This window comes from Lonchura striata, chromosome 2, assembly GCF_046129695.1.
Source record: "Lonchura striata isolate bLonStr1 chromosome 2, bLonStr1.mat, whole genome shotgun sequence".
NCBI classification, from domain to species: Eukaryota; Metazoa; Chordata; class Aves; order Passeriformes; family Estrildidae; genus Lonchura; species Lonchura striata.
In genome coordinates this window covers 17,921,284-17,948,983 of record NC_134604.1, presented here as the reverse complement: position 1 = coordinate 17,948,983, position 27,700 = coordinate 17,921,284, and the positions used below count along the sequence as shown (strand labels likewise).

General features: G+C 45.5%; 1 protein-coding gene across 3 annotated transcripts in view; it reads left to right on the top strand.

The window, feature by feature from the left end:
- GDPD5 (glycerophosphodiester phosphodiesterase domain containing 5) overlaps nucleotides 1-18,219 on the top strand; it is a 107,227-nt gene extending 89,008 nt beyond the window's left edge. For 2 of the 3 annotated variants that reach the window (XM_021550212.2, XM_077781197.1), the window contains 9 exons: nucleotides 2,150-2,232; nucleotides 5,102-5,252; nucleotides 5,676-5,894; nucleotides 6,529-6,686; nucleotides 8,989-9,136; nucleotides 10,011-10,093; nucleotides 11,260-11,274; nucleotides 14,527-14,639; nucleotides 16,009-18,219. In XM_021550212.2, the coding sequence (XP_021405887.1) occupies nucleotides 2,150-2,232; nucleotides 5,102-5,252; nucleotides 5,676-5,894; nucleotides 6,529-6,686; nucleotides 8,989-9,136; nucleotides 10,011-10,093; nucleotides 11,260-11,274; nucleotides 14,527-14,639; nucleotides 16,009-16,124 (1,086 nt within the window). In that variant the 3' untranslated portion in view covers nucleotides 16,125-18,219. The remainder of the gene's footprint in view (nucleotides 1-2,149; nucleotides 2,233-5,101; nucleotides 5,253-5,675; nucleotides 5,895-6,528; nucleotides 6,687-8,988; nucleotides 9,137-10,010; nucleotides 10,094-11,259; nucleotides 11,275-14,526; nucleotides 14,640-16,008) is intronic. The other variant, XM_077781198.1, reaches the window with a different exon arrangement.
- Nucleotides 18,220-27,700: the final 9,481 nt, after the last annotated feature.

The window sequence follows — 27,700 nt, the reverse complement described above, 5'->3', positions numbered from 1 at the left end:
GCTCTCCTTTTTTCCAATCCCTCTTTAAGTACTGCAAGGCTGCAGTGAGGTCTCCTCAGAGCCCCTTTTAGGCTGAGATTTCTCCAGAGTCTGCTCTTCTCCAGGCTGAGCACCCCCAGCTCTCCCAACCTGGTTTGGAGGGGAGGTTTTTTTAGGAGGGTGAACACTGAAGTGCAGGGAGAGGATGATTGCAGGGTTACCCTGCAGAAACCTGGGCTGCTGGGGAAAGGCCGAGCTGGTGGCAGCAAGGCGAGGTGATGGGAGCCAGTGTGGCTCCATTCTGCAGCTCCTGGTGGCTGCTGCTCTCTGCTGACAGCTCTGGGGATGTGTGGAGAGCTCCTCTTGGAGCCCAACCTTGGGTGACCCAGCTGCACGCCGTGGGTGTTGCCTCTGTCCCAGCCTAAACAAGTCTGGCTTTGGCTGGGGGCTGCTTTAGGAAGATAATGTGGCTCTGCGCTGCCTTTGTTGAGCAAACATAAAAATTAGCTTATACCGATGTGTGGCTGGGGCCAGAGGAATTCTGTGCTGAGATACTGGAGCTGGGTGAAGGTTGTGAAGCGTAAACTTTAAGGAATTTAGAGATTTTAGAGGAGCTAAGATTTTAGTTAGAGGTGAGCTTTACTAGAGTTAATTAAAATGAATGAGTAGGCCTCAATTAAGTTAAGAGTTAGTAGTTAACTAATAATTAGTTTTTATTGCTGATTGCTCATCAGCACAATGTTTAGTTAGCTGGGTTTATAATGAAGAATACACAAACTGACAAATAGCTTTTAGGAACATAAGACAATTGTGGGCTTCCTCTGTTCTGAAACCAATTGAAGGCAAGGAATGGGAGTTCTACCAAGAGTTCATTTGTCATATTTGTATTGAAAAGGTAGAAAGGTCAGAAGGAGGAAGACTTCATTTACTTCCTCATTTTGGAACCCATCCCCATGAAAGGAACATGGACCCATTTCAAGGGACAAACCATGCATGCTGAATGGCTTTTGGGATGATTAGCATAGGAAGCAAGGAATGGGATGTACCAAAATGATGAATATGTATTTGTATTTTGGGTATTCAATACTTGTATGGATAAAAGGACTCTGTAATCACCTGGAAGGCGCGGTGTGTATTTGGGAGCTATCCCACACACAATAAACACACACTTTCTAACTTTAAGCTGTTAGAGAGGTTTTGTCCATCACAGTTGGATATCGGCACTAGATCAATATCCATATTTTATTTTAATAAATCAGTTGGGGTGACATTTGCTCTGATTATTTTACCCCAAAACTTTGCTGACCTGAGCCTGTGAAGTGATCAGAAAAAACAAATGTCTCTTACAACCACTCTAAGTGCTTAAGCAAGTTTTTTTATTTATTTTCATTATTTTATTGTTATATCTTGCTTGAATGGTGCAATTGGGCCTTTGTCCCTAATTATTCCCCTTTGCAGGATGTGAATGCTCATTGTGTCATGATGGAACTGATCCTGGTGGTGGAAAAACAGGGTGTTAAGGTGCTCTAAACCTAAAAAAAAAAGGGGGGGGAAAGTAATTTATTTTTCAAAAATAACCTTATTTTGATGTTATTCAGTGCAGAAAACCTGCCAGGTTTTCTTTCTGTAGTTGTCAATATTTTTTTTCTGGTCTGCCTGTTGTTGTTTCATGGGTATTTTGGGAGTAGCTACACTGTACTGCTTTTGTAGAACAGTAAAGTATTTGTCTTAATACCATTTTTATTTTAAACAAATCCTAATTCTGTTACCATCTGCTCCATTCAACTGAGAGGAATTTCAAATAAAATTTGAGTCCTTCTCTGATAGCCACAGGGATAAATTTTCTAGGCTTATGGCTATTTTTTTAATTGCTGGTAAAACTAAGCAGAACATTTGTTATTAGAGAAACTCTCTAATTTTTATGCTAATAGATGACTTTATGGAATGAGTAGAAGTGAGAGTAAAATGTATCTTACAGAATGTTTGGTCTAGTTGTTCTCTGTGGTATGGAAGAGACAGGAATTTTTGGGTACAGATAGATATGGAGTAATAATATTTTGGGTCCCTGATATCTCCCAACCCTTCTCCCAGCATCCTTGCTGACAGTGCTTTGTAAACTTCCCTCATGCTACTGATCTCTCATTGCTTTTTTTTTATGTTTTCCTGACAGCTGGCACCAGAGAACACTCTGATGTCCTTCCAGAAGGCAGTGGAGCAGAAGGTGTATGGAGTGCAGGCTGATGTGGTATTGAGGTGGGTCAGTGCTGGCTGCTCTGGGGCTGCCTGGGGATAATCCAAGCCAGGAATGGTCCAGCATATCCAGTGTCTGGTCACTACAGCTTTTTCCCACTGGGAAGGGCTGTCCTGGAGAGCTCCTGCAGTAACTGCTGTCTGTCTCTGTCAGATGCTGCTGATTATTTCACTGAGGTGAAAGGTAGACTTATCCAAATGAGGGAACCTGGATCACTTTGTTGTCTTCATTTGCAAGAAGGCTGTAGTTTATCCTCGGGCCTGTTTCATTCCAGTAAAACACAGCCAGAGCTGCTTAAATGTGGCATCTTCTGGGATACCCTGGGTGCAGACAGAGCAGACATTTCAATCTGACTTTGTAGCACAGGAGAGTTTTCACCAACGTTGAAATATCGTCCCAAGAATACACCAGGAGGAAGCCCTTCCTTCTCCTGTTCCTCTGGCATTAATCTTTAGGAAAGGAGGAACCTGGTGACTGTCAGAAAGTCATTGCTTGCTGGCAAATGTCAAGCTGAGTGCACAAAACCAATTAGAACTTAGAGGGGGTTATTTCCAGAGCTGTGCTCTATTCCAGGAGTTTGGAAGTTCCTTAATATTCCTTAATATTCCTGCTCCCAGTTTCTCCCAATACCACTTAGAAACACAAGAAAGGCTCAAAGCAGGTGTTTTATTTTTTTCCCTGACTGCTTTGGAGGTTTGTGTTGATGGACAGATCCTAGGAGAACGAAGTTTTATTTTTAATCGCTTTCTTTTTACTTCATATAATTTTTTTGAGAGAAAACTATTTAAAAACTGAAGGAATTTCTTGCCACTGGTGAGTGGAAGGTCACTGTAGAAGGATGGAGTATGAATTAGGATGCATATTATACAATTCTTGTTTTTCCCAAAATGAGTTCATCAGCTGCTGTGAGGGGACAAGTACTTGACTTGAGTGGCCAGTTCCCAGATGTGCACTTGGCTCACGTGGCTGAATCTATTAACACTGGCCAAGGAGAAAGGTGGGCTTTGGGAGGAGGAGAGCTGGAAAAGCTCCAAGATCCTTCCCCATTGCCACTCATCAGCCATCCCAGAGGAGCACTCCAGGCTTAAACAATGCCCTTGATGGCCCAATTTCCTGTGCCTTCTCCAAGAGACTCAAGTGCCTTCAGAAAAAGAGGATTCCATTGACTTTCAGGCTGAGAAGTGGGATATTGGTGCAGCTGGCAGCACCCTCAGGGAGGGTTTAGCACAACACCCTTTGCTGTCCTTGTTCTTTGGGAAGATGCTCTTTGTACCTGTGGCTGGATGGATCCATCCCTCCTGGAATATTTCCATGTTCTTCTAGACACGTACCAGCATGGGTGGGCAGCTTGGACACGCACTCAGAGCCATCACATCCTGCTCCATACCCACCCCACATCCCAAACCAGTTGGAAAAACCCAACCCAAGCCAGCTTTGCTCCAAGCGGCAGGAGCCCAGAATTGCTGCCTGATTCTCTTTCTCTCCCACCCCCTCACACATCTCTGCTTCTAAAGCTGTCTCTGATTGCTGTCTGAATTACTGCTTCAAACCTGGGCCTGCCAAGACCCTGTGGTTAGCCCTGGGTGCTGCTGGGAGGGAAGGATTGGAAAGGAGGGAGCAAATGTCAAGTGGCCCAAAGGATTTCTGCACTGTGGTTAAGGCTTAGCAGTGCTCTGCTCTTCTATGAGATGTTAAACTCGAGCTCCTGGCACTTTTAAACATTCCACACTCCTCATTCTGCAGTTGCTTAGCTTTTTTTTTTTTAATTTTATTTTTAACTGTATTTATTAAACCCTTTGACTGCAGCAGTGTGGGATTGCCATGTCAGCAGGTTGCTTTGGACTGGGGGAAGGAGTTGGCACAGCACAGGCCAGAAATAGCAAATAAAGATGCCAGTGACCTTTGTGAGAAGGGACTTCTGAGGGCAGTGGTAAAGCTGAGGCAACATTTGCTCCATCCCCTAAAACTGGGTTTCATTTTCTCTCTGGGAAACAGCTCTGGGATGTCTCCTAATTCAAATGGGATTTGTTATTTCAGCTCATCCTGTTTTCAGACTTTTTCTGAGTCTCCTGTTAGGGACATGGGCTCCTTGCTTTGTAAATTGTCATTGCTACCAGACTGGCTGCCCTGGGTTTGTCGTGATTCCTGGGTGCAGACAACTGTTCCCTTGCTTTTGATAAAAACTATCACTACCCAGTGTTTCACCACTGATCTGGTCACAGAAAATGGAGTGGAAGAAAGTTTAAAGAGTTTTTTATGCTTTTCAGAACCATTATTCTGTAATATCCAGATGACTTAAAAGCCCCAGGGCATGCATTTGGCTGCTTAGTTTCATCTGAGAGGTGTGTGGGTTTTTTTGGGTTTTTTTTTCTTTTTTTAAGCATGAACTTAACTCATGTGGGCATGAAACCAGTTTTCAATTGGAGAAGGCAATTTCAGAGCATTTTTGGTAGTTTGGAAGCCTTGCATCTTGCTGAAAGCCAGATGTTCACATGTAGAGTGAGAGGCTTTGAAAATTCCCCTCCTGATCTGCTGTGGAGAGTTTTGTGTGTGTCTATGCATCCAGGGAAGCCTCTGATGGTTTTGGGAGCTGCAGAAGCTTTGATCAATATTCAGGGTAGGTGTTCTTGTCGAAGCCACCTGAGTTTTAAATTTTTGAGGGGCTAATGAGAAGAAGTGGATGAGACATGGACAGTGTTGTGTCAGTGCAGAGTGACTGCCAACACCCAGCAGGTATCTAAGAGAGATTTTCCTCTTGAGGATGCTGGGGATTTTTCTAGGCTGGTTGAGACCTTCCCAAGAATTTTAATGTTGGCTGGAGTGGGAAGGGGAATTTCTCTCCTCCACCTGTGACAGGGTCTGTGTTTGCAGTTATGATGGGGTGCCCTTTCTGATGCATGACAAGACTCTCAGGAGAACAACCAATGTGGAGGAGGTGTTTCCAGAGCGGGCCTACGAGCACTCCTCCATGTTCAACTGGACTGACCTGCAAAAGCTCAATGCTGGAGAGTGGTTCCTGCAGGTGGGTGCCATGGAGTCATGGGATCACAGCCCCTGCCCAGGTCCTCTTTGAGGGTGAAAGGTGTGGATCCATCTCCTTGGTGGTGTGGTGCAGCTGGACCAAGTATGCATGGACCATGTTTAGTTCTGTCTCTCCTAAAGACCATGGCTTGGTCTAAGCCATGTTGTTTTCCTGTGCCTCTTCTGAAAAATGGGCCTCAAGCCTGGCTGACACCACAATGAACATCAAGACCCCCAGTTATAATCGCTTTTTTAAATATGATTATAAAAAGACAGAAAAAACAGTGTGTTGTACACTGTTCCCCTTCATTTGAATTTTATTTTGGGACGATCATGTCCACAAAGAAAAAAGTAAGAAAGTCTTTGCACTGGGTGGGTCTGGGATGGTTTGTGGCAGTAATGCTGGGATTTGCTTTGCTTCCAGAATGACCCTTTCTGGACTGCAGGGTCTCTCTCAAGGGCTGACTACTTGGAGGCTGCCAACCAGTCAGTTTGCAAGCTGGAAGATATGCTGGAGGTGATCAAGGACAACACATCCCTCATCCTGAACTTCCAGGACCTGCCAGCAGCTCATCCCTACTACAGAACTTACATCAACATCACCCTGGAAACCATCCTGGCATCGGGGATTCAGCAGCAGGCTGTGAGTTCTGTGGGGTTGGGGATATCTTCAAAATAGGTTTCTTTATGGTTTCCACTTGTGTGTCTCCAGTGGGGCATCACTGGCAGTTGTGCTGGGCACAGAGGTTGGAATGGAGCACCTGGTACAGCTCAGCAGAGGTTCTTTATCTCTGGGTATAAGGAAACTGGTTCTCCCTCTTTTTTTTAAAGCCCCTACTAAGGCCACAACGGAGATGGAGGAGAAGGGCAAGAGAAAAATCGTTCAAATGTAGATGTGGGGATGTGAAGTGGGATTTCTCCCTTAGGTCTTTGGTTCCCTACTGAAAATGCAGGTGGCTGCTTCTGTGCTGTTCTGATGATTTGGTAGATGAGTGTCACTGAGTTATTAAGACCAGGCTGGTTGGGGTTTGGAGTTAGAGGAAGGTGTTGGAATGGCAAGGGGTTGGAATGAGATGACTTCAAAGGTGCCTTTCTACCCAAACCACTCTGTGATTCAGTGATCCACTTTACCTCTTGCAGCTGAGTGTGAGCTGTCAATTTGACGTGCTTTGGAATCCTGGTGTGAGCTCAGGGAATTCCATGCCCTGGGCTGGCACGTTGCCAGATTTGGGAGCCACATTTGCCATACCCTGTGTCCTGTCTCACTTCCCCCACAGGTGATGTGGCTGCCAGACACAGAGAGGCAGCTGGTCAGGCAGGTTGCTCCTGGTTTCCAGCAGACTTCTGGCCTCAAGCTGGATGCAGAGCACCTGAGGGAGAAGGGCATCGTGAAGCTCAACCTGCGGTACACCAAGGTCACCAACGAGGATGTCAGGTACTGCCCTCCATCAGAGCCCTCAGCATCCTTTCCTGGGCATCCCAGCCTGTCTGCCTGCACAGGGGCATCTTTCCAGATGGATTTGCTCTTGAAAGCTTGAGCTGTGCAAGCTTTTCTCTACCCATCGTTGGGAATCCGGGCTGTTTCTGGGAGTGCACAGCTGCCTCTGACATCTGTACGTGCTGTCTCAGGATATGATGAGCCTCTTTGAGATACAAATGTATGAATTGGCTGATTCTTATTGCACTCACAGTTGTGGGAAAAAGTGAAGGCCTTTCACACTGAGTTCCCTCTGAATTCTGCTTCATCCTCATTAGCAGCTGCCCTTTGCTTCCCTTTGTCTGCTCCAGAGCTGCTAGCACGGAATTTTGATTAGCCCAACGTCTGGATATGCTTTCAGAAATTTCTCTTTGCAGAAAGAGAAATTCCTGTCCTGTATCATCTATTTAGATTGATCAGCTCTTCTCTGATGACCCTGACACAGCAAGGGGTTCCTGTCCTGCCTGAGCCTGTATGTGAACTGAGTGGTGTTTTAGCTCCCAGCTTTGCCCCCTTTCCCAGGGAGGGCAGATTGTTTCTAGTAGGGCTTTTCTGGTTTTTAAAATTTAAATTAAACAGGTTTGCAGAAGAGAAATATCTCTAAAGGAGCTGTCTGGCTGCATGATAGAGCTGAAGTAGGGAAGAGCTGAGCCTGCAGCTGTTTGAAAGCGTGGCCCTGTTTGGGGTGATCCATGGGGTGTCCTTGCATGGCTGCCAGCAGGCAGTCCAGCTCCTCACACTTAAAACCAAGTATGGAGTGCTGAGCTCCAGGACGGTTTAGGTGAATGGAGACGAGAGGTCTCTGAAGTTTGCTCTTGGGATATAAGGTTTATTAGGGATGGAGAAAGTTCTTGCTTGGAGCTCCCAGACGCAGCACGTGGCAAGGCTTGAGGGGATGGAGGAGGGGAGAGACAAGAGGATGCTCTAGGAAAGGGTGGAGGTCCTAAGAGGGGGAAAATCCAAGAGCAGGGGAAGTTCCAAGAGGAGGGGAAGTTCCAAGAGGGCGTCTGGCCCCTCAGAGCCCCCTTATCAGGGGCTTCAAGGTGGGCTAGAACAAGGCTTGAGCCAATGGGGTTACAGGCACTTGATGTTTCAGGGGAGGGTTACAGGTGCAGGGTGAACCATACATTGGGTTGAGATGGAACAGTCCACTTGACCCCTGGACCCATCTATAGGCAAGAGCATTGTCCGGCCAGCAGGGAGGACTGTTCTCATCCTGGCTGTATTATTTATGAATAATTATATTTATCCATCCTTCCCAACAACCAAGGTTGTGCTTTACCTGCAGGGTAATCCCTGTTTATTTTTCCTTCTGTTTGCTCTGTCCCATGGAGAGAGCTCTGTGTCCACTCACTCATCTATCCCAGTTTACCAGCCCCAATCTCCCATCAACCCCAAAAAGAAGAGGTCTCCAAAATAAGAGGTGTCTCCTGAATGATTCTTGAACACTGTGGTGCCCAGTGAGGTGTTGCTGCAGCCCTGGTTTAACACAGTTCTCTCCAAATCCAGCACCTGGATGCAATATTGCTGCAACCACCCCTGCCCTTGAGAACCCCTTTGGAGCACCTTGTTCCTGTTGTGAGCTGGGAGATGTCCATGTCTTGCACTGTGTGACCTTCCACCTCAAAGTGTTTTGCCAGTGTTAAATTGCAGGGATTAATCTGTGCTGCCTGTGTGAGGGGGATTGTTGATGCTTCTGCTTCACAGATGAGGAAATAGAGTGATTTTTGTAAATTGTCTGGGTACCAGGTAATTGCCAGTGCTTGGTTTGCTGCTGGCTGCTCCTGGACCCCAGCTGCCAGTTTTAGCTGCTTGGAAATGATCTCAGGAGACTGGAAGCTATAACTCTGCAATTGTCCCCAAAACAAGGGCATGGAAGTTGTAGGAGGTGATTTTAGAGACAAGTCTGTCAGTGTTTAATTAAGCAGATTGCCCCAGAAATGTTACAGGCCTCTGAAGTAGATGCTAATTTTGCATCAGCACGATGAGATGGTTGTTTCAGAAACACACCATGTCCATGATTGCTGGGGAAGCATCTGAGATGGTCAGTGGCCTGTGCCAGACAGCAGCCAAGAGGTGAGGAAAGCTGTCAGGATCAAACCATTGGCCTGCAGCGCCCTTGGGTTGCTCACAAGGTGCCCACATCCTGCTGAAAACTTTTACTTCCCCACAATTCAAACCAAATGAACCTAGCTGTGGCTGATGGCAAGAGAGGAGGTTTGGTGGGGTCCTGCATGTCTTCCTGTGTGTGCCTTGGCAGGGACTACGCCGTGGCCAACCTGAGTGTGAACCTGTACACAGTGAACGAGCCCTGGCTGTTCTCCATCCTCTGGTGCGCCGGCGTCCCCTCGGTCACCTCCGACAGCTCCCACCTCCTCCGCAAGGTGCCTTTCCCCATCTGGCTCATGGTAAGCACCACCCTGGGAGGGGCTGGGAGCCTCTGGCAGGAGGAAATGCAGTGGGTGTGTGTGGAGGTGAGAGATACTCCAGGGAGGTTTGCTTGGGCTTGATGGTTTTCCACCCTCTGTCCAGCTGAGCCCTGAGATGTTAATGAATTGATGTTGGTCTTGCACAATCCCATCGGTTTGGGTGGGATCCTTGAAGATTGCATTGCATTCCCTGGAAGAACACCTTTGCAGACGTGCTGAGCAACTGTTAAGAGTTGCAGGCACACAGGTGAACCAGCAAAGCAGGCCTCTGTGTCTTGGCCAAGTTGTAAAATGAGTTTTTTACCTGTTCTGAATCTCAAATTGAGGACAGGTTTTACCTCTGGCTACCCCATTGCTGGACAAAAATAAGCAGAGACCCAGTGATGATGGTTCAGCTGGTGTGATGACCACTTAGATTGGCAACTGGAGCCAGACCTACCAGTGCCTGCAAGGACAGAATTCACATTTACAGCATGAGGCTGTGCCTAAAAGGTCCCATCTGCACTTAAAATAGACCCTACATGGATATATTTCCCTGTTTTCCCCCAGGCTTGGATTGCCAAACAGCATCTTGCTCTCACCCTGAGGTTCAGCTGAGATAGGATACTCAGCCCAGAGAGCTCTGAGCACACAAAAAGGAGGGAGAGTTTCAAATTGTTCCTGTTTGCAGTTTTCCCTGATAGTTTTGGATGACAGCCTGGCATTAGGAAGGTCATAAATATTGTGATTTATACATAACCCCTGCAGCTCTGTGCTTTTCTTGCTCCTCGGTGGTAACTGCAGCCATGTGTGGTCTCCCTGTGATTGCACAAACCCAAACGTTTAAGGTCTGCTCCTGTTTTCTGTCTTGCAGCCTCCAGACGAGTACCACCTAATCTGGATCACGTCTGATCTTATTTCATTTCTTGTAATTGTAGGAGTTTTTATATTCCAGAAGTAAGTTTGTTACAGCTCTGCTCGTGTGTGTTTGTGACCTGTGTTTTTGTCCAGATTGTTGGGTGGAGATGGGAGAAAGGAGTACCCTGAGCCTCAGTTCTTGGATTGCAATAGCGGGGGAAATACTCATTAAAAAATCCTTGCAAACAATAATTCCACTCCCAAGATGGGATGGAGAATTGGGTGCGGTTTTTAAGAATGAGAGATCACTAATTAGTAGTGTCAGATGCCTTGCTTTTGCTCCTAAAATATGTGGAAGAGAAACTGTAAATGCTTTACGGAAATGGATGTTGAGAAAGACATTGCAGTGCTTTAAAGGAAGAAAAGGAGAGGGATTTTGAGATTCCACCATTACAGTGTTCAAAAAGAACATGTTGCAGTTTTCTCAAATCAGTTTGTTTCTGTTTGGATGTAGAAATATTACAGAATTATGGAATGGTTTGGGTTGGAGGGGACCTTAAAGATTATTTAGTTCCAGCACCCCTGCCATAGGCAGGGAGTTACTGTGGGAAATGTTATGATACTGCAAGACAAATCAGCTGATTAGTTAGAAAGGAGAAGCTCTACTCCAGAAGTTGGACTTTTCTGCAGCAAAGAGCTTGCTTTTCCAGGAGCCTTGTGCAGGACCACTTTCCCTGATGTTGCAGTTTCTCCACCACATGAAAGAGCTGCTGGCCTGGTTGAGGATATGTCAAAACCAAATCAGAGCAGAATTGCCCAACTACCACCTGCTGATGTGATTCAGCTCTGGGGAATGGGGCTTGGCATTTGGCCTTCAGTGTCATGGTTGACTTTTTTTGCTGTGTGTTGGTTGGTTTTGGTTTGGTTGTTTTGATTTTTTTCCCCAAGTGCTTTTTGGGACAAACCAGAGCTGCTTCCTTCACGCAAGGATGAGGGGGTGGGTGGGAGCAGAGGCAGTGCTTCGATGTGCTCGTGCTCTGTCTCTGCATGGCTTCTCTCTCCTCAGCCATGGTAGGGACTGCTCCTGCTCTTCTGCTCCAGCCCCAGTGACAGGATTGTGGCAGGCTCTCCAGAGGAGAAATACCAACTGTGATGACTTCTAACTAACCTTGTTTTGCCTCTTTGCCTTGTTTATTTTCTTACTGCTCTGACTGTTGTGCATGTTCCTCCTCTTTCTCTCTCTGCTGCATTCTGGCATCTCACAGCTATCACATGATCAGGTAATTCTGGTGCTTTCCTCCTCTTTCTCTTTTTCATTCAAACTTCCTTTCTCTCTTTCTTTCTCCCTCTCTGCTATGGCTTCACTGCAGATTATCAGGGCAGGATGCAGCTTTTCTGATGCTTTCCAACATCTGGCTTCAGGAGGGGACCGTAAGGGTGTGAACATGACATAGTCTGTAGCCATGAGCACCAGGGAAGTCTGATGCTGAAGCCAGGGGATGTTTTGAAGGCAATCTGACCTTCTGTTGCAATGATCTAAGTCAGTGCCTTTTAAAACAGCCCAGTTCTGAGGTCCCAGGGTACACTGTAATTGGGGAGTAATTACACTGTAATTGTAATTCCCAGAGGATGTAATGCTTTCTCTGTGGAAATAATCCCATGCAAAATATCCCCTTCCTTCCTGTGTCTAGCAGAAATGTTTGAGACCAACCTCTATCCCAAAGAAAATCATGGAATCTATTCATTTACAGAAAGTAGCACTCTAATTAATTCTCTGAATTAATGGGGCTGATAACTGGAAAGGTTTGGCTCATCAATTGGGATCTTCCTGAGTTGCATCACTGTGGAACTGGAAATAGTGTGAAAACAAAGAGCAGGGGAGGGAACTGAGGCTGGAGCACTGGATTTGAAGTTCCATCAGTCAGAATCTCAGATTTCTCCTGGTTTTGGCCCTTCCCTCCCCAGTGATTCCCACCCCTTTGGAGGGAAGCGCTGGCACTTGTCTGCACTAAAGCCTTCGCTGCCTCCCCCCTCGGCCCCAGCTCCTCCCGTGTTCCCTTCTCCATTGCTCCTGCTCTTGCCATGGGCTTGCATTCCTGAGGGTTTGGTTGTCCCCTCCCTCTGCCCACCACTGCCTCGGGGTGGGGTCAGCCCTGCAGGTGCCCATGAGGTGCTTTGGTGTTCTGGCCTCGTGGCATCTCCCCAGAGCAGGGCCTGGCTGCAGGGCTGGGCTGAGCCCTCCTGTGGGTGCAGGGAGGTCAGGGGGTCTCCTCTCCTCACCTCCCGCTTGCTCGTGGGTGAGGAGAAGCAGGCTTTAGGCAGGACAGGCACAGGAGGGGGACTCTGCAGCTGGCTTGGCTCTGTGCTTGCTCCATCTTACCACCTCAGTGCCGATCAACTCCATTTTTTCCCTCGACCTGTCCCTGTCCCACCTGTCCCTGTTCCATGGCATTGAGCATCTCCCCTCCCACCCCAGGGTCTGGCCGTGGCCCTAACCCGGTGTATGCTGTCTCTGTGTTGTTGTCCCAGTATTTTTTAGTCTGTTCCCACCCCGTGTCCGTCTGGTCTGCTCTGACGCCAGCCTCCCAGAACAGGACCTTCCTGCTGTCTCTCTGGCCTTTTTGCACGCTGCTGTCCCAAACCTGGTCCATCACAACAGAGTCCAAGGGGGTAGGAGAGGTGCTCTTTTCTATTCAACCAGCTTTTTGGAGACCCCGAGGCTTCTGAGCACAGCACAGAGTGTGTCACGTGGCGTTGGTTGGAGTTGCATCCTGGTTGAATGTGCTGGTGGCTCCTCTGAGAGGATATTTCAAAGCACCCCTAGAGATGGGGTGACCCTCTCCCTGGCTCAGGGAGCAGTGCACCCCTGTGAGAGGAGCCATCATCTCGTGTGTGTTTTACTGCCCTGGGTCTGCCCACAGCCACCATGGGAGGTGGAGAGCACAGAGCAGTGCTTGCTCCTCTTGGCAGGAGGAGAAAAGCCCTTGGACCCTGCACATGTTTGAGGCTGGGCTCTCTGTGCCTCAGAATGACTTGTGTCCCCCCTGGGATAGCTGGGGTCTGTGGGTAAGAGGTCACTATTGGCCACAGAGTGACTTGATGCTGAAAATCCTGGTGTGGTGGGCAAAGAAAAGACTTGTATCAATGTGTTTTGGTGCTGCTTTAGAGTTTAAGGAGAGTCTTATCCTGTGAGATCTTGCAATCACATTGGTCTTCGTGGAATCTGCCTGCAGGGGATACTAAAGCAAAAATATGTTCTTCCAGATCAGAGTGGCTCAGTTTAGATAATGATGATAGAAGAGACAAAAATGTATTTGTTTTATACTTCAATGTTTTTGCCTCCTTGAGCTTCCTCTGCATTGCTTCTGTCCATGGGTCTGTGCGTTGTGTCGTGTTGCCTTCCCACCCCTTCTTTTCTGTGTAGCCTTCATCTGTACCCTGGTCAAAGCCTGAGTCAGATCACCCACTGTCAAGCACTGGGACTTGGGAAGGGGGTGGAAACCCTACAAAACTGACACCAACTACATTTACCTGGGGAAGAAATTGCAGAACCTCCTTTGTGGATGTTGATTTTTCAGGCTGATGCCATTGACCCAGGCTGTAGATTTGTGGACTCCTCAAATCTTCTGCTCCTGGGGCTGGCTAGGGGGTTAGAAATTGAAAAGAAGGTGTTGTGATCACCTTCTCTTGTGTGGGTGAGCCACTAGATGGTGCCAGCAGATCAGAAACCTCGTAAGCCACCCTAAATCCCTGCTGTTTCTTTATCAAATAGTTTTAGGGCATCCCTGGCTCTGGCAGGGAGAATGCTAATGGCTCAGTGGGGTGTGGGCTGACATAAACCTGGCCTAAACACCATCCCCTTATGGTGGGGTCTTGGGAACACTGTCTTGGCTGAGCCCACCAAGCTGTGTTTTCCCCTATTCCAGCAGCCCACCTTCTTCTCCTGATGAGGGTCTGCCACAGGGCTGCTCTCAGTGTCCCCAAGTGCCACATCCACGTAGCTGTTAAATTCCTCCTAAGATGGGCACTCCACCACTGCCCTGGGCAGCTGTGCCAGGGCTGGAGAGCCCTTTTGGGAAAGGAATATTTCCTATGCCAAATATAAACCTCCCCTGACACAATCTGAGGCCATTTCCTTGCTGTGTCTCAGGTTTGAAACTTTAAATTGTCTCTGAGCTCTCTTCTCCCACAAGCCTGACCATGGCACTCGGTGAGGGAAAATTTGTAGGTTTTTTACTTGGCTGGTTCTCTTATTCTGTTCCCTCTAAAATTTTAAACACCTCTGCCTCATTTGCACAACTGGAGAGGGCTGTGAGACAGCTGCAGCCCTTGTGGAAATTAATTCATGGATTTGTGAATCCATGGGTCTAATCCCACATACAATTAGGGCGCTCAAGGTGCTTAAAGATGCCTGAGGTCACTCATCTCTGAACATCCTCCTACCATGTGGGGTTGTGCAAGGGAGCAAAGGGTCTCTTGGACTGCTCTCTCCTGTGTCTCCTGTCCCTGAAATCCTGCTCCTGGTCTTGCAGGTGGCGCCTGGGAAGCATCAGGACCTACAACCCAGAGCAGATCATGCTCAGCGCTGCCGTGCGCCGCTCCAGCCAGGATGTCAAGATCATGAAGGAGAAGCTGATCTTCTCAGGTAGGGATGGGGCTGCTGGGTGCCTCCCTCAGCTGTCACCCCACTGAGGGAGGAGCTGCTCTAGATTCAGGGCTCGTTTCCTCTGTGGGTCAGGGGACTGGACTGACTTGGCTGCGCTGTGCTTGTGGGATATGGGCACGGCTCCTGGGGCTTGTTGATTGTGAGCCCTGTGTGAGGCTGGGGGGCTTGTTTTTGTGAATGGGATGGTCCTTAAGGTCCTTTCCAGCCCAAACTGTTCTGTGATTCTGTGGCCCATCCCAGCACTGATAAGCTCAGAAATCCTGCATTTAGCTTCCCAGGTTATCCCATCTCACACTGTCCCACATCTTCACTTGCCATTGTCAAAGGCCATAAAACCCACTAATAATGGCACATGTGACCACAAATATGGTGATGAGGTTGGGGTAGACCTGGAATTCAGTGGCATTAGAGGTTGTAGCATTCCTGATATCCTTGTGCTCCTCCCAGAGTTTATTTCTGTTGGAACACATTGGTAATGTGTCCATCACATGCCACCTCTAAAAAAAGATAAGAAAACTGTGAGCAAAGATGGAAATGTTTAGCTTTAAAAGGTTAAATGTGGTGCATGAAGCTGGAAAGCTCACCTTTGAAGGAATGTGAATATAATCCCCCCACCCTCTGAGCTTTGTTATGGGTTTTCTTTTTTTTTTTTTTGTATTTAGGGTCTGGAGATGCCCAGCAGGGATCAGGGTTTAGTGCTCTGGGCACAGACACAGCAAAAAGGCAACTTTGTTTATTGTGTGAAATGCCAGCCAGAGGTGGTGAAAATCAGGTATAAATCCAGGGAGTCCAGACAAGGAAAACAGCTTGGCACAGCAGAATTAAGCTTCCCTAACATGTCCTAGACATAAAATATCCCAGACATAAAATCCCTTAGGAGAGGGGGGTGCATATTGAAATTTTGTGCCTTTGAAACAACTATTCCTCCTTAGGGTGTATGTTTCACCATTAAAAACATGGGTGCAGGTTTTTCCCAGTGAAACCAGTGACTGGAGGAGCCAGTCCTTTCCAGGCTGGGTAAGGATTAGGTTCATGTATTTGTACCACTCTTCCCACAGGTGACTTGCTCAGCCTGTGACAATGACATCAGGTGTAGGGGGATGGCAGAGGGGATCCAGCTCTACCTCTGGCGGTGCCCAGATTTTGTAGGGCTGAAACATAGAGCCAAGCTCTAAACCAGAGATAGATCTTGTTCAGAACTGGTTGCAAATGAGAGCAGTGTTCCTAATTCCCTGTGCGATCGGAGGGATGCCATGTGCTGGGATCTCACGGCTGCTCAGCACCTCAGTTCCCCATGCAGGGGGGGACGTTCCTGTGATCACCTCCCTGCTTTCTGTGCCCTTCCCAGAGATCAACAACGGCGTGGAGCCCACGGACGAGCTGTCCTTCTGCTCCGAGAACGGCTACGCCAACGAGATGGTGACGCCCACGGACCCGCGGGCTGCCAAGCTGCGGCTCAGCTGAGGGCTCTGAGCCCTGCTCTCCTGCCTCCCAGGGCATGGCAACCTCTGAGGAACTGCTGCTCGGGCAGAAACCCGCTCCCACTCCCCACCACTGCCTGCTCCACCTCCCTGGTTGTGAGGCTGGGGGGCTTGTTTTTGTAAATATGTAGAAAATCTGGAATTTTTTTTTTTGGTCTTTTTTTTTTTTTTTCTTGAGTGTAATTTTTCCAGGGTATGAGTGGAAATACCGTGTTCATTAAATCCTCCACCTTATGGCTGAAGTTCTTTGAATCTTGATGTGAGAGCCTGAGTTCCCTTGGGGAGTTTTGGGAGCAACACGTTGGACCTGTGTCCCATTTCTCTCCCTTTCCCTAATCCAGTCCTTCCCCTGGTGCAGCGACTGTGTAGCTGAATGTTGTGATGTTCTTGTGAAGTGCTGATTTTGTTATGGTTTCTTTTGTTTTTCCCCTGTTCCCCTTTCCCTGGGCAATGAAATTGCAGCTCTGATGCAACAGGAGGCTGTTGGGAGAAGAGAAGCTTGCCTAGGAGAGGAATTTTTGCTGCCCTTCCCTGCTGAAGTTCAGAGCCGGGGAAGGACTTGCACTGGCTCAATCACTTGGGCGCCTGCTCCTTGTCCCATCCTCCTTCCCCAAAGCCTGGATGCTCGATGGGGAATGGCCTTCATGGAATGTCCTGCCAGAGTTTTGAAGACAAATCCTGGGCATTGGCTGTAGATTGGTCTCTGCTGGCAGCAGTTCTTCATTTCTATTTTTTTTCCCCCTTTTTTCTCTCTTCTCCCCAAGCTGGGCTCTGCTGGGAGCCCGGGTGGCTTGTGCCAGGCAATGCCGTGGGCACCACCACCGCTGGGATCTGGCTGAAGTGCCTGCCACTCCACGTGGCATTTGCAGTCACTCCTTGCTTCCCTTCTGGAAGAAGAGGTGGTGGTGCAGTGGGAGCTTCCCCCTCTCTGGGCCCAGGAGTTGCCCATGGGTGAAGAAGTTGTAAATAGTCTGGAAGGCAAAGCAGCCCCGGGATTTAATTTATTCCTGCAAGGAGACCTTTGCTCCTTGCTGTAAAAGCAGGATCTTTAAAAGCTGCACATTTGTGTCCTCCAAAGGAGTGATGGTCTTGCAGCAGATGCTGATGGGCTCTGAAGGAAGAAGCTCCCATCAGCAGGTTTCCAATGCGAAAGGCTTTAACCCAAGATCTTAGACCAGAGGTTAAAAGTTAAAAAAAAAAAAAAAAAAAAGGTAAAAAATAGAGGAGAAGGCAGTCTTGGGGATGCTGATATACATCATATTACACACTTAAAGCCATGAGAGAAACAGCCCTGAGCAGTTTCTTCTTGTTTTGGAACTGCTCTCTCCTTTTAAGCTGAAATCCAGTGGCATTTTGAAACCCTGAAGTTTGGGCTTAGTGTCTTAAGAATTGGGGGCAAAAGTGGCCAACTTAACTATATGAAAAAAACCCACATTGCTAATGACAATGTGAATTTTAATGCTTTAAAAAGCACCACCTCAAATCAAGACTTTATTCTTTTGCATCTTCCCTGGGTTTTTGTGAGTGTAAGTGGAATAAGCCCCTTCTCTTACCTTCCCCAAACACTGTCCTTCTCCATGGTACTCTCAAGTCCATGAAATACAGCGTGTCTTGTTCTGGAGAACTGCAAGGTTTTGGTGGATTTGAAGGTATTCTGAGAACTAAGTTGCTTCTCCCTTTGATGTGGTGCTGTATTGAACCATTCCTGGTGGATTGTCATTGCCAAGTGAGAGATGTTGTTAAACCTCAGCATCTGTTGGTGATCACCTGCATGTTCTGTTTCTATCCTTGGAGATCACTTTATTGAAAGGTTAAGTGCTTAAAAGCTTGGAAGTGATAAAAGCAAACCAACAAAGAGTTGTTTTCACAATGAATTTTTTTCTTTTTTTTTTTTTTTTTTTAAACAAGACCCAAATTTCATGCATAATGCACTGACTGTTATTGTCCTAAATATTTGCTACCTTTTTTTGTTTTTTTGGAAAAAAAGCAGAGGATGATACTTTTTTGATGAAGCTAGAGCTAGATCAAAATAAACTCTGCAATGCTCTGTGAAATAAACTGTCAGTATTCCCCTGCCAGTCTGTTGTTGTTTTGTGTTATGGCACTACAGAGGCTCCCACTGCCTGAGCCAGAGGCTTTTCCCATTATTCTGTCATGCCCAGCACCTGGCAGCTCGTTTTAACCCCAAAGGTTGAAAATCCCCTGGGAGCAGTTGGAATCAAGAGCAAATCACACAAAAGCCAGGCTGGGAGAGAATATGAGACGTTCCAGAGACTTAATTTTCCAGAATGCATTTTTAATTTAACGCAGAAACCCTCTCTTCACCTCAGACCCCATATCGTTTAACTTGGGGGTTTTCTCAAAAATACTTCCCTGCCTAATCTGCAAAAAACACCTCCAAATTATTTCGGGGGCTTTGGGATGGGTTAAGTTGGTCACATGGCAGGAAATCCCTCATCTCTTGGCTTCACTGAGAGGCTCAACCTGAATAAATCATGACAAATAAATAAAATATGAATAAATAATGACAAATAAATAAAATATATAAATAGAATATAATAAAAATATAATATATATAAATTATAATAATATAATAAAAATATAGTATAGTGTATAGTATAATGATATAATATAGTATAATATAATGATATAATATAGTATAATATATAAAATATAGTGTATATAATTGTATAATATATATTATATAGTCTATATAATTATATTAACATAACAGTATAACATAACATAATATAACATAACATATAACATAACATAATATATGTAAAAATATAATCTAAGAAATAAATTTTATTTATTAAAGCCCCAGTGGCTGCTCTGCAGCGCCGCGCTGTGTCCGCCAGGCGGCGCCCGCGGGGCTCTGCGGGTCCCGGTCCCGCTCCCGCTCCCGATCCTGATCCCGGTCCCGATCCCGGTCCCGGTCCCGGTCCCGATCCCGGTGGCTCGGGACCCGCACCCCACCCAGCAGCCAGCGGCAGGACTGGACCCGACCCCTCTGCCCCAATCCCGGAGCGACGCTCCCGCGGCGCAGAACGGGAATTGTGTCTTTTTCAGTGCCAAACCTTCAACTTCCAGCCTCTCTTCCCATGGCAAAGCTACAAAAATCCAAATCCACTGCTGGTGCGCGCCGCCCCCGTGTGAACCACAAACGCTGCGCTGGGTATTTCCCTTCTCAGCTACAGGTAGCCAAGCATTCCCGGGATGGCGGAGTCTCAAGCTAAACCAAATCGTTTCCAGCAAAAAACCAGACGAGGAAAATGTGCCAGCACGGAAAGCTGTTGCTGACCTTCCCCCTGACAAGTGATAACTTGAAAAATTTCCAGCTACCTCTTACAGAGACAAATGAGGACAAAACGTTGGCAAATATAACCCTTATATTTGCAAACCTCTATTCACCCCGCAATTAAATGACAATTTTCTTTCCTTTCCAGCCATGCACCAGCACTTGGGATGCTCGCAGAGTCTGGCACACTCCTGGCACACAAAAATGTGCCAGGACATGCACACAGATGCTCCATTTCCCTTTTGCCTTGCTGCCTTCCATGGGCACACCACACCCCGGGGCTGTGCACCTTCCTTCTCAGCTCTGTGCACCTCACTTTTTTTCACTGTCGGATCCCAGTTTCCAACCTTAAAATGTCCAGCAGCTGCTCTCAATAAATTAAAGTAATTAAAAAAAAAATTGTAGAACAGAAAGCCAGCTTTGGCAGATGTGTGGATGTACCAGTAGTACTTGATCTGCCAGCTCCAAACCGCCCTTGCAAGGAGCAAAAAGCTGAAATATACTGAAGACTGGATATTTAAGCGACTGAAACTCGCCCCAGATGTTTAGGGTTCGCATTTTATCCAGGAGGCAGCTGCAGGCAAGGTGTCTTCAGCAGGTGATTAATTTAGCTCATCAGCTCTCTAAAAACCAGCCTGCAATGGGTGTTTTTTTTTAATTTAGTAGCTGAGTCTCAGACAGCCTAAACAAAGCATATTGTAAAAGAGATGTGCCAAACCTTTATTGCTACAAAGATCAGGAAATTTCGTATTTGTCTGCCCTGAAGAAAATAGCAAGAAAAAAAAATAAATAAAAAAGGCAGAATAAAAGAAGCCCAAGTAACAAAATCCCAGACCTAGAAAAATCAGATCCTAGTTCCTGTTCAGATAATATTTTTATAGGCAGTATTATTCTCTTTCTAGCAAAGTATTTTAAGTCAGAGAACACCGACAGCATAGGCAACATGACTTATGTAGCTTTTATTTGTTTTCTTGTTTGCTTTCATAGCACCAGGGTGAGTTGCCCCTTGCATGATGGTCATTTCAGTGGCCTTAAAAAACAAACAAAAACCCAAACAAACAAACCCCCCCCCCCAAAAAAAAAAAAAAACAAACCAACTCCCTAAAACCAAGGCTGCAAATTGACAGTAGCCTGAACAAAAGGCAGGAACCCATTGTTCTGCTGCCAAGTATCAAATGATATTTTTGTTACCATGCATGCCTGCATACCTAAACCTCAAATTCTGCAGAGAATTTCAAGCAAAGAAATGAAAAAAAAAAAAAAAATCTCTATTTGCTTGGTGTATAAATACACAGCTAGATAGATAGACAGATATCAGAACAAGTGAAGGGGGGGGGGGGAAATTGTCTTTCTTGCACTTGTGTACAGCGTGACTACTAAGAGACACAGATTTTTAAAGAAATACCTTCATATTCCCAGATGATCAAAAGAATGTTATATGCTATCATCTAGTGCAGTCAATACCCAGATCTGAATGTACAGTACTACTGATTAATGGCATCAATTAATCACTGGTTTTACATCAGCTAAGCTAAAAATACTCCACACAACAGCAAACCAGACCAACGAAAAGCAAAAAAAAACCAAAAAACAAACAAATAAACAACCAAAACCAAAAAACCAAACACCAACAAAAAAACCAAACACCAAGAAAAAAACCTCACAAACAAAAAATCCAAAGGAAACCAGGAAAACCACAAAACGCCACATTTTTTGCGCAGGTTTCGGAAGGGCAGGCGGCTTTTGGCTCATTCTTGACGCTTTTTTGGGTGAATTTAAGGCAGAAAGGAGAGCGCCGTGCCCTTGCTGCCCCCTGGCGGCTGCCGGCCGCACCCGCACCCTCCACACCAGCACGCCTCATTAATTAAAATGTAATTAAAGTGTCATTTAAATGTCATTAAAGTGTAATTAAAATGTAATTGATCACAGGCTGTAGGAAAGAAGCCTGTGGTGGCCGTGGAGCCCATGCAGCGGCCCTGAACTTTGCCCTGCAGTGATGCTGTTCATCGTGCTCCATGGTTGCTGGTCAAAAAACCAGCCGGATTTTTAAACTAATTTAAATTTAAGCTAAGTTTAAAAGTGACTTCTGTACGTGTTAATACTGTATTTATTTATGAAAGTTGATTTATGTTGCTGTGCTCAGGACAGGAGGGACAGGGTGTCAGAGTGGATCCAGCTGAGGGATGCAGGGATGCTGAAGGGATTGGAGCATCTCCCTGCTGAGGAAAGGCTGAGGGAACTGGGGCTGTCCAGCTGCTTCTGCAACCATTCAAGCAAACAATACAAATTTCAATGCACAGGAACCTCTTGCTTTATTTATAGCTTCACAAATCATGCAGGAGCTTTTATTTTTGATAAACACGGATGCTGATGCTTACCAAGTATCCTGTATTTGGATTGTTTCGCTAAAAATAACTTCAGAGAAAGCAGATCCAGCACTGGTAGTGATTATTCAGACAAACCCCTGGCTTGGCTATAGCAGAGGATCCCTTCTGAACCTGCAAATTTCTCCCAGAACTCTGTTTTATTAACTGCACCCACAGTGCTGCTCAATCAGGTGTTAACACATTAATAATTAACTTTCATTTTCCCAACCTTTCTGTCTTAAAAAAGAGAATGGGCTTGACTTTGGTTTTCTTTGATGTATAAGTATTTACAGTACAAAGTTAAGAACCCAGAGCATCTGCTGCAACACTTGTCCTCTTATTTTTCCATTAAAAAAGCCCCAAACAAGCAAAACCCCACAAAACTTTCAGTACTGTCTTAATGTCCTGTTCTGGCTCTTGATACTCACATCCAAAATATTACACATGTTGTTACACACACAGGTAAATAGCTGTAAAGAGTAATAAATGGAAATAAATTAATGGTTAATATGACTTTTATGGAAACATAGTGATCTCTAATGGCAGAACGGCTTATTGAGAGATTATCTTTTACTAGAATAGAGACCTGGGGAAAAAAAAAAAAAAAAAAAAAAAAAAAAACACACACACACACACACACACACAGGCTTTTCTTCAGGTTTGAAATGTGTAAAAACCTTTTCAGCCCAGACTACAGTTGGCAAATTTTACCAGCAACTGAGAAATGTAATTTCAGGGCAGACAAAACCCTTTGCCAAATCTGAATTATTCACCATCAGTTAGAGCCAAGAAGAGAAAGAGCTAGAATGTCAAAAGGATTTATCTTATTTCTTCTGAAATGGAAACAGTGACCGAAGTCATAAACAAAAGCCCTGACACAGACACATGCAAACAGCTCTCGTTCCATTCACAAAGCAGCAGGCAGCACTCCAGGAGCTAAAGCAGGGCAGCTGGGAGCTTTGAGTGTCCTCCTCGCTTTTGGGACACCTCATTTTTCCATGCACAGCATCCTGACTGTCTTTGGGCAGCCCTGAGGTGCAGCTTGTCTGCTTGCACTATTAAACTGTGTTGTATTTTAACCTCACTAGTGAAGGGACTGAGTCAATTGTGGGACATATTCAAGGGCAGTGGGGGGAAGAGGTAAAACACCCAAATTGTTTGCATTTCCATACCCCAGCTTTTAAAAAGATAGTTTGGCTTTAAAAATAATATTAATCAAAAGTCAAATACTTTAAAAACTTCAACTCTTTACTCCCTTATGTTCAAAATACGTTTCAACATGATGTTCTAATGTATGTGCAGCCAAACACCCACATGCAGCTGTATTTCTTGTAGAATCTTGCAAAATTGAATAGAGATCTTTGAAATTTGTCCATTTTCAAGCCATGATTTTGAGCATTTTTATATGACTGGAATCACCAGAGAGCCAAGGTGGACTAAGGAATAGTGTAAGCAAAACAGATGTTTAGATGACATAAATGAGACTGATTTACTGTTTGCTATTCATAAAAATGGAAACAACAGCATTGTAAATCTTGGTTTCTGGTGTGTTTTTAACCTCAGGAGATAAATGCTGTACAAAATAAACTCTTGAGCTCCTAACTCTTCTTGAGTTGATCACTGATGAGGTGTAGAAGGGTTAAATGCTCAAGAACATGGATTTCTCCTGGGCCAACAGCAGGAGAAAGTGCCAGGGGTATTCTTCACAGCCCAGAGGGTGAAACTGGGAGTCTCTTGCTTGGCAAGACCAGTGCCAGACCACTCAGGACAGGGCTCAGGACTTGGCAGGTGTTTCTAAGACACACAGGAACTGTAGCTGAGCCCTTCCCAACATCCCAATCCCCAGCTGGGCCTGTTGAACATGAGAGATTTTGGGATTTGTGGGCGGTCAGGTCAAATCCATCTCTTGAAGAATTATTACTGTGATGAGTTTGTGATGCTTGTTCTTTTCCTTCAGGTTAAACCCTTAAGTGACAACAGGAGCACAGGATGGTATCAGTTAATAGAGGGGGAGTTTTACCCCAGGATTTTCTTTTTTGGACTCCTAACAGCTCATTTTCAGAAGGGAGAGCAACGACCCAGCAGTGATGCCTTGTTCTCAACACCTCCAGCATATATTAGACAGGAAAATCAGCTTGCAACACACAGAAATATTTCCTGACCCAGATTCAGGCATTTCATGAACTTTGAGCCTCTTGCTGGCTGCAGAAATAAAATGCTGTGCTGAAAGTAAGAAACACTGAGAGCTGTCAGAAGCAAAGGTCTTTGCCCTCCCTCACTGCGTTCGGTTAAGGAAATTTACATGGGATTTCACAACAAAAATTAATGCATTTTTCGGTCCCGAGAGCCTCTCCACTTGATTTGTTCCATTGTTTCTGCTGAGCAGGGGCTGCAAAACGTTACACGAGGAGAGTCTGCTGAGTGCTCCAGCAGAAAGACACCTGAGCAGAGGAGTGGCATCCTCCCAAGTGCCACGTCCTGCTGTGTCGGAATCTGAGGTATTGATGATTCTGAGATTGTAGAAAGTCTCTGTCTCTCAGCCCCGCTGCCAAAGCAGAAGCCATAATTGGTCTGTGCTGGTTTCAGGGTTGTTTATTCTGTTTATCTCTAACATGTTCTGCTGCCCTGCCCAGCTCTGTCCTGCAGGGCAGCGTGTGGGGCTCTGCCCTCAGTGGGATGTTACAAACATTAAATACCAGAAACTCCCTGGGCTGCATTTACAATAATGTGCCAATATCTGTCACCTACGTTGAACAGTGTGTCCCCAGCCTGAACCAACAGAAAAATGCCAACACTGCAGTGAAACATGGAGGGCATGAAGAAGGAGAAAAAGGACAAGACACACCCAATTTGCTCCATCTGGTCCCCTTTGGACCCCTAATCTAGAATCCTAAAATTTTACTTTTGCACCCATGCCGCACTTAATTATTACTCATATCAAACACTCAGAGCTGGTAATTCATCCTGTAAGACTGAAAACTCTTTTCCATGGACAGAGATCCCAGACAGTGTCTCTGGGGGCTCTGTCCAGGGGGTTCCTGACCCCCTGCCAGGGTCCCAGACCTTCCAGGGCAGCCAGAGGGAAGCCCTGGATTCCCACACTGCTGCAGGAGCTGCTCCAGGCACCTCAGCCTGCTCACCCGTGCAGGGCCTGCACACCCAGGGCACTCAGGTACCAAAGACCAAGAGGTGTTTGAAAGACGAGTTGGAGGGGTTAATTAAAATAAAACAAGCCACTGTTAAATAATCCCCATTTAAACCCAGATTGCGGCACGATGCGGACAACAAAAATAGAAACTACCCTGGACTGTTGTACTTTATTTTGAAGCTAAGGAATACATTTAATTGTACTGCATTTGAAAGTACCCTAATGTTTTCTAAGAACAGATGTCCAGTTTTTTGAAGAAGGCAGTGTGATCCATTTTTGGCCTTATTCACTACCCATAACAAGAGGGTCTTTATACATGGCTACAGCATGAACACTTGAGGGGAAAATTGTATGGAAACGGCTTCAGAGATTATTTATTTATTTGTTTGTTAACAAAGTGTTCTGTATTCTTTCTAAACTGGAATGATTCCTTCCACAATTCTGATGACAGTTTTAGTGTGTCACTCCACAGGCAGTGTCACAAGGCCATCTGGCGTACTGAATTTTTCCTATCACCGCTAAAATGAAATGCACCCCTTTATCTCAGCCAACATGAATGATAAGGTTTGGTTTCCCACTTCCAGATCCCCAATCGTTTTCCTTTTTCCTGTTGTGATTCCCCCTGCTGCCCATCCCTGTCCTGTCCTGTGTGGGATGAGCCCACATTCCCTGTCTGGCTGGGGGGAGCTGACTCTGTCTGCCCTGCTGTGGTTTCCAAAGGCAAAAAAAATCCCACCTGAGCCAGGAGGGGCTCTGGGAGAGAGCTGGGAGTCAGCAGGGTGAAAATTCCCGTTTTCCCTATGGCAGGGCTGTATTTTTAAATAAATTTAGTAAAAAAAAAAAAAAAAAAAAAACTCCAAAGAATCAAAAATGCAGCAGGGGCTGAAAATGACCCAGCTGAAAGAGTATAATTGGATTTGGAGAGGGGAAGCCTGTTTCAAAAGAAAATTCTTGGGATGCTTGTTTTTAAAGGGGTAGCAGAAGCCTCTAGAAAACAACAAAGCAGCTGCTAGAAAACGAAGGGTAAAGCGAGGTCTGACCCCAGGTTCTGCAAATCTCTCACATCCTTGGGAGCAAAATAACCCTCAGCTCAGCAGAAGCCAGGTGATGGCTCCAGACACTGCTGAGAGCACGAGATTCCCACTGAGGCAAAAAGGGCAACTGCAGAACAGGACAGAGAGACAGCTTTCAGCCACCTGAGGCAGGGAACATTTCTGGGACAAAGTTTTTAATATAATTTTGTAGGTTCTTGTGACTTAAGCAAGTTCCAGTGCTGCTGCAAGCAGGTTGTTTGCAGTTGCAATGCGCAGCTGAAGGAGTAGGGCTCAATTTATGCAGCAATTCTGTGGAACAACCACACTGAGCACACTATGGGACAAATCCTAGAATAAAATTATAAATCTACACAAACAAGGCAGGCAAAAAAAGTATTACCATTAATGCTTCGTCTTCAGAGCAAGAGACTGCAACAGAGCCTTCCTTGAATTGAAATTAAAAAGCTTCCAGGAGACTACATAGTTTGGTTCAGTGAGAAATAGGGTGAACCAAAATTAGAGGCAAATTAAGAGATGGCAAAGTGCTGAATGTCTCTGTTACCCAAGCAATTTCTCCAGAGGGCCAAATTAATTCAGACCTCTGGGGGATTTTGGTCTGCTCTACAATATCCATATTTTGTACAGCAAAGCCATGGTTAAAATCTGCCTCGCTGAGGGGTTCAGTGAATGCTTCTGCAGAGTCTCCAGGTTTGTTTTTTTTTGAGTTTGCCCCTTTTTTATCAGTTGATTTGATTTCAGATCACACATGGTAACTGCAGAAGCGTTTTTTACTGCACATGAAAAGCACACAGAGGAAAAATTTCATTGCTGTTTGGCCAGATAAATGTGGGGGAAAACTGATTCTCCTCTTGATATTTGTTCTCTAGAGGCCATAACTTTCAAGTCCACTGTATCTGCCACAAACTGTGCTAATTCATAAAGGAATTCATAAATTCATCATGTAAATTAAAGAATTTCTGCACAACAGTTTTCTGCCTGGACACAAAATACCCTGTGTTATATACGATTTCCTGGTACCAGGGGACAGCAACGAAAGAAAAAACAATAGATGGATATATTGCAATATACAGACATCATAAAAAAGAAAAGGCTGATAAAATCTTTTCGTTCCAGTATATGGTTTATGTTCACTTTTTACTACACCCTCTTCCTGTTTGCTTGAGAGCTTATCTTTGACGAAAAACATCATTGTTTAAGGTCTGAGTAATACCCACAAAAACAAGGACAGGCTGAGAAGGACATGAGAACTTCAGATTTCTGTACAGTAATTGCATAAGTTAGACTTTTTTTTTTTTCATAGAATAGAACCACTTTTTAATATATATGTAAAATTTATCACCAATTATACAAAAGCAAACAGTTCCTATTGGGTTACTTGCAATGACTAATGGTATCCCTAACTCTCTTTGGTGTGGATTTAGGCTCATGTATAAAACAGACTTTTGCTTTTCTTTAAGACCTGAGGCACATTTAAAATCATGCATCTCAGCAAACCTTTGTACTATGAATTTCAAGATCTACTTTCCCTAAATAACCTCTTTAAAATTTTCTGTTTCTTCGCATGTCTCTGTGGGAAAAACAATTTCTTAATATCAAGCATTAAGGGAAATTTGCACAGGAAGAGGCAAATCAAATCTCTGATTTGTTCAAACAAGACACACCCTTCCTCAATTTCCTACCTCCTTTCAT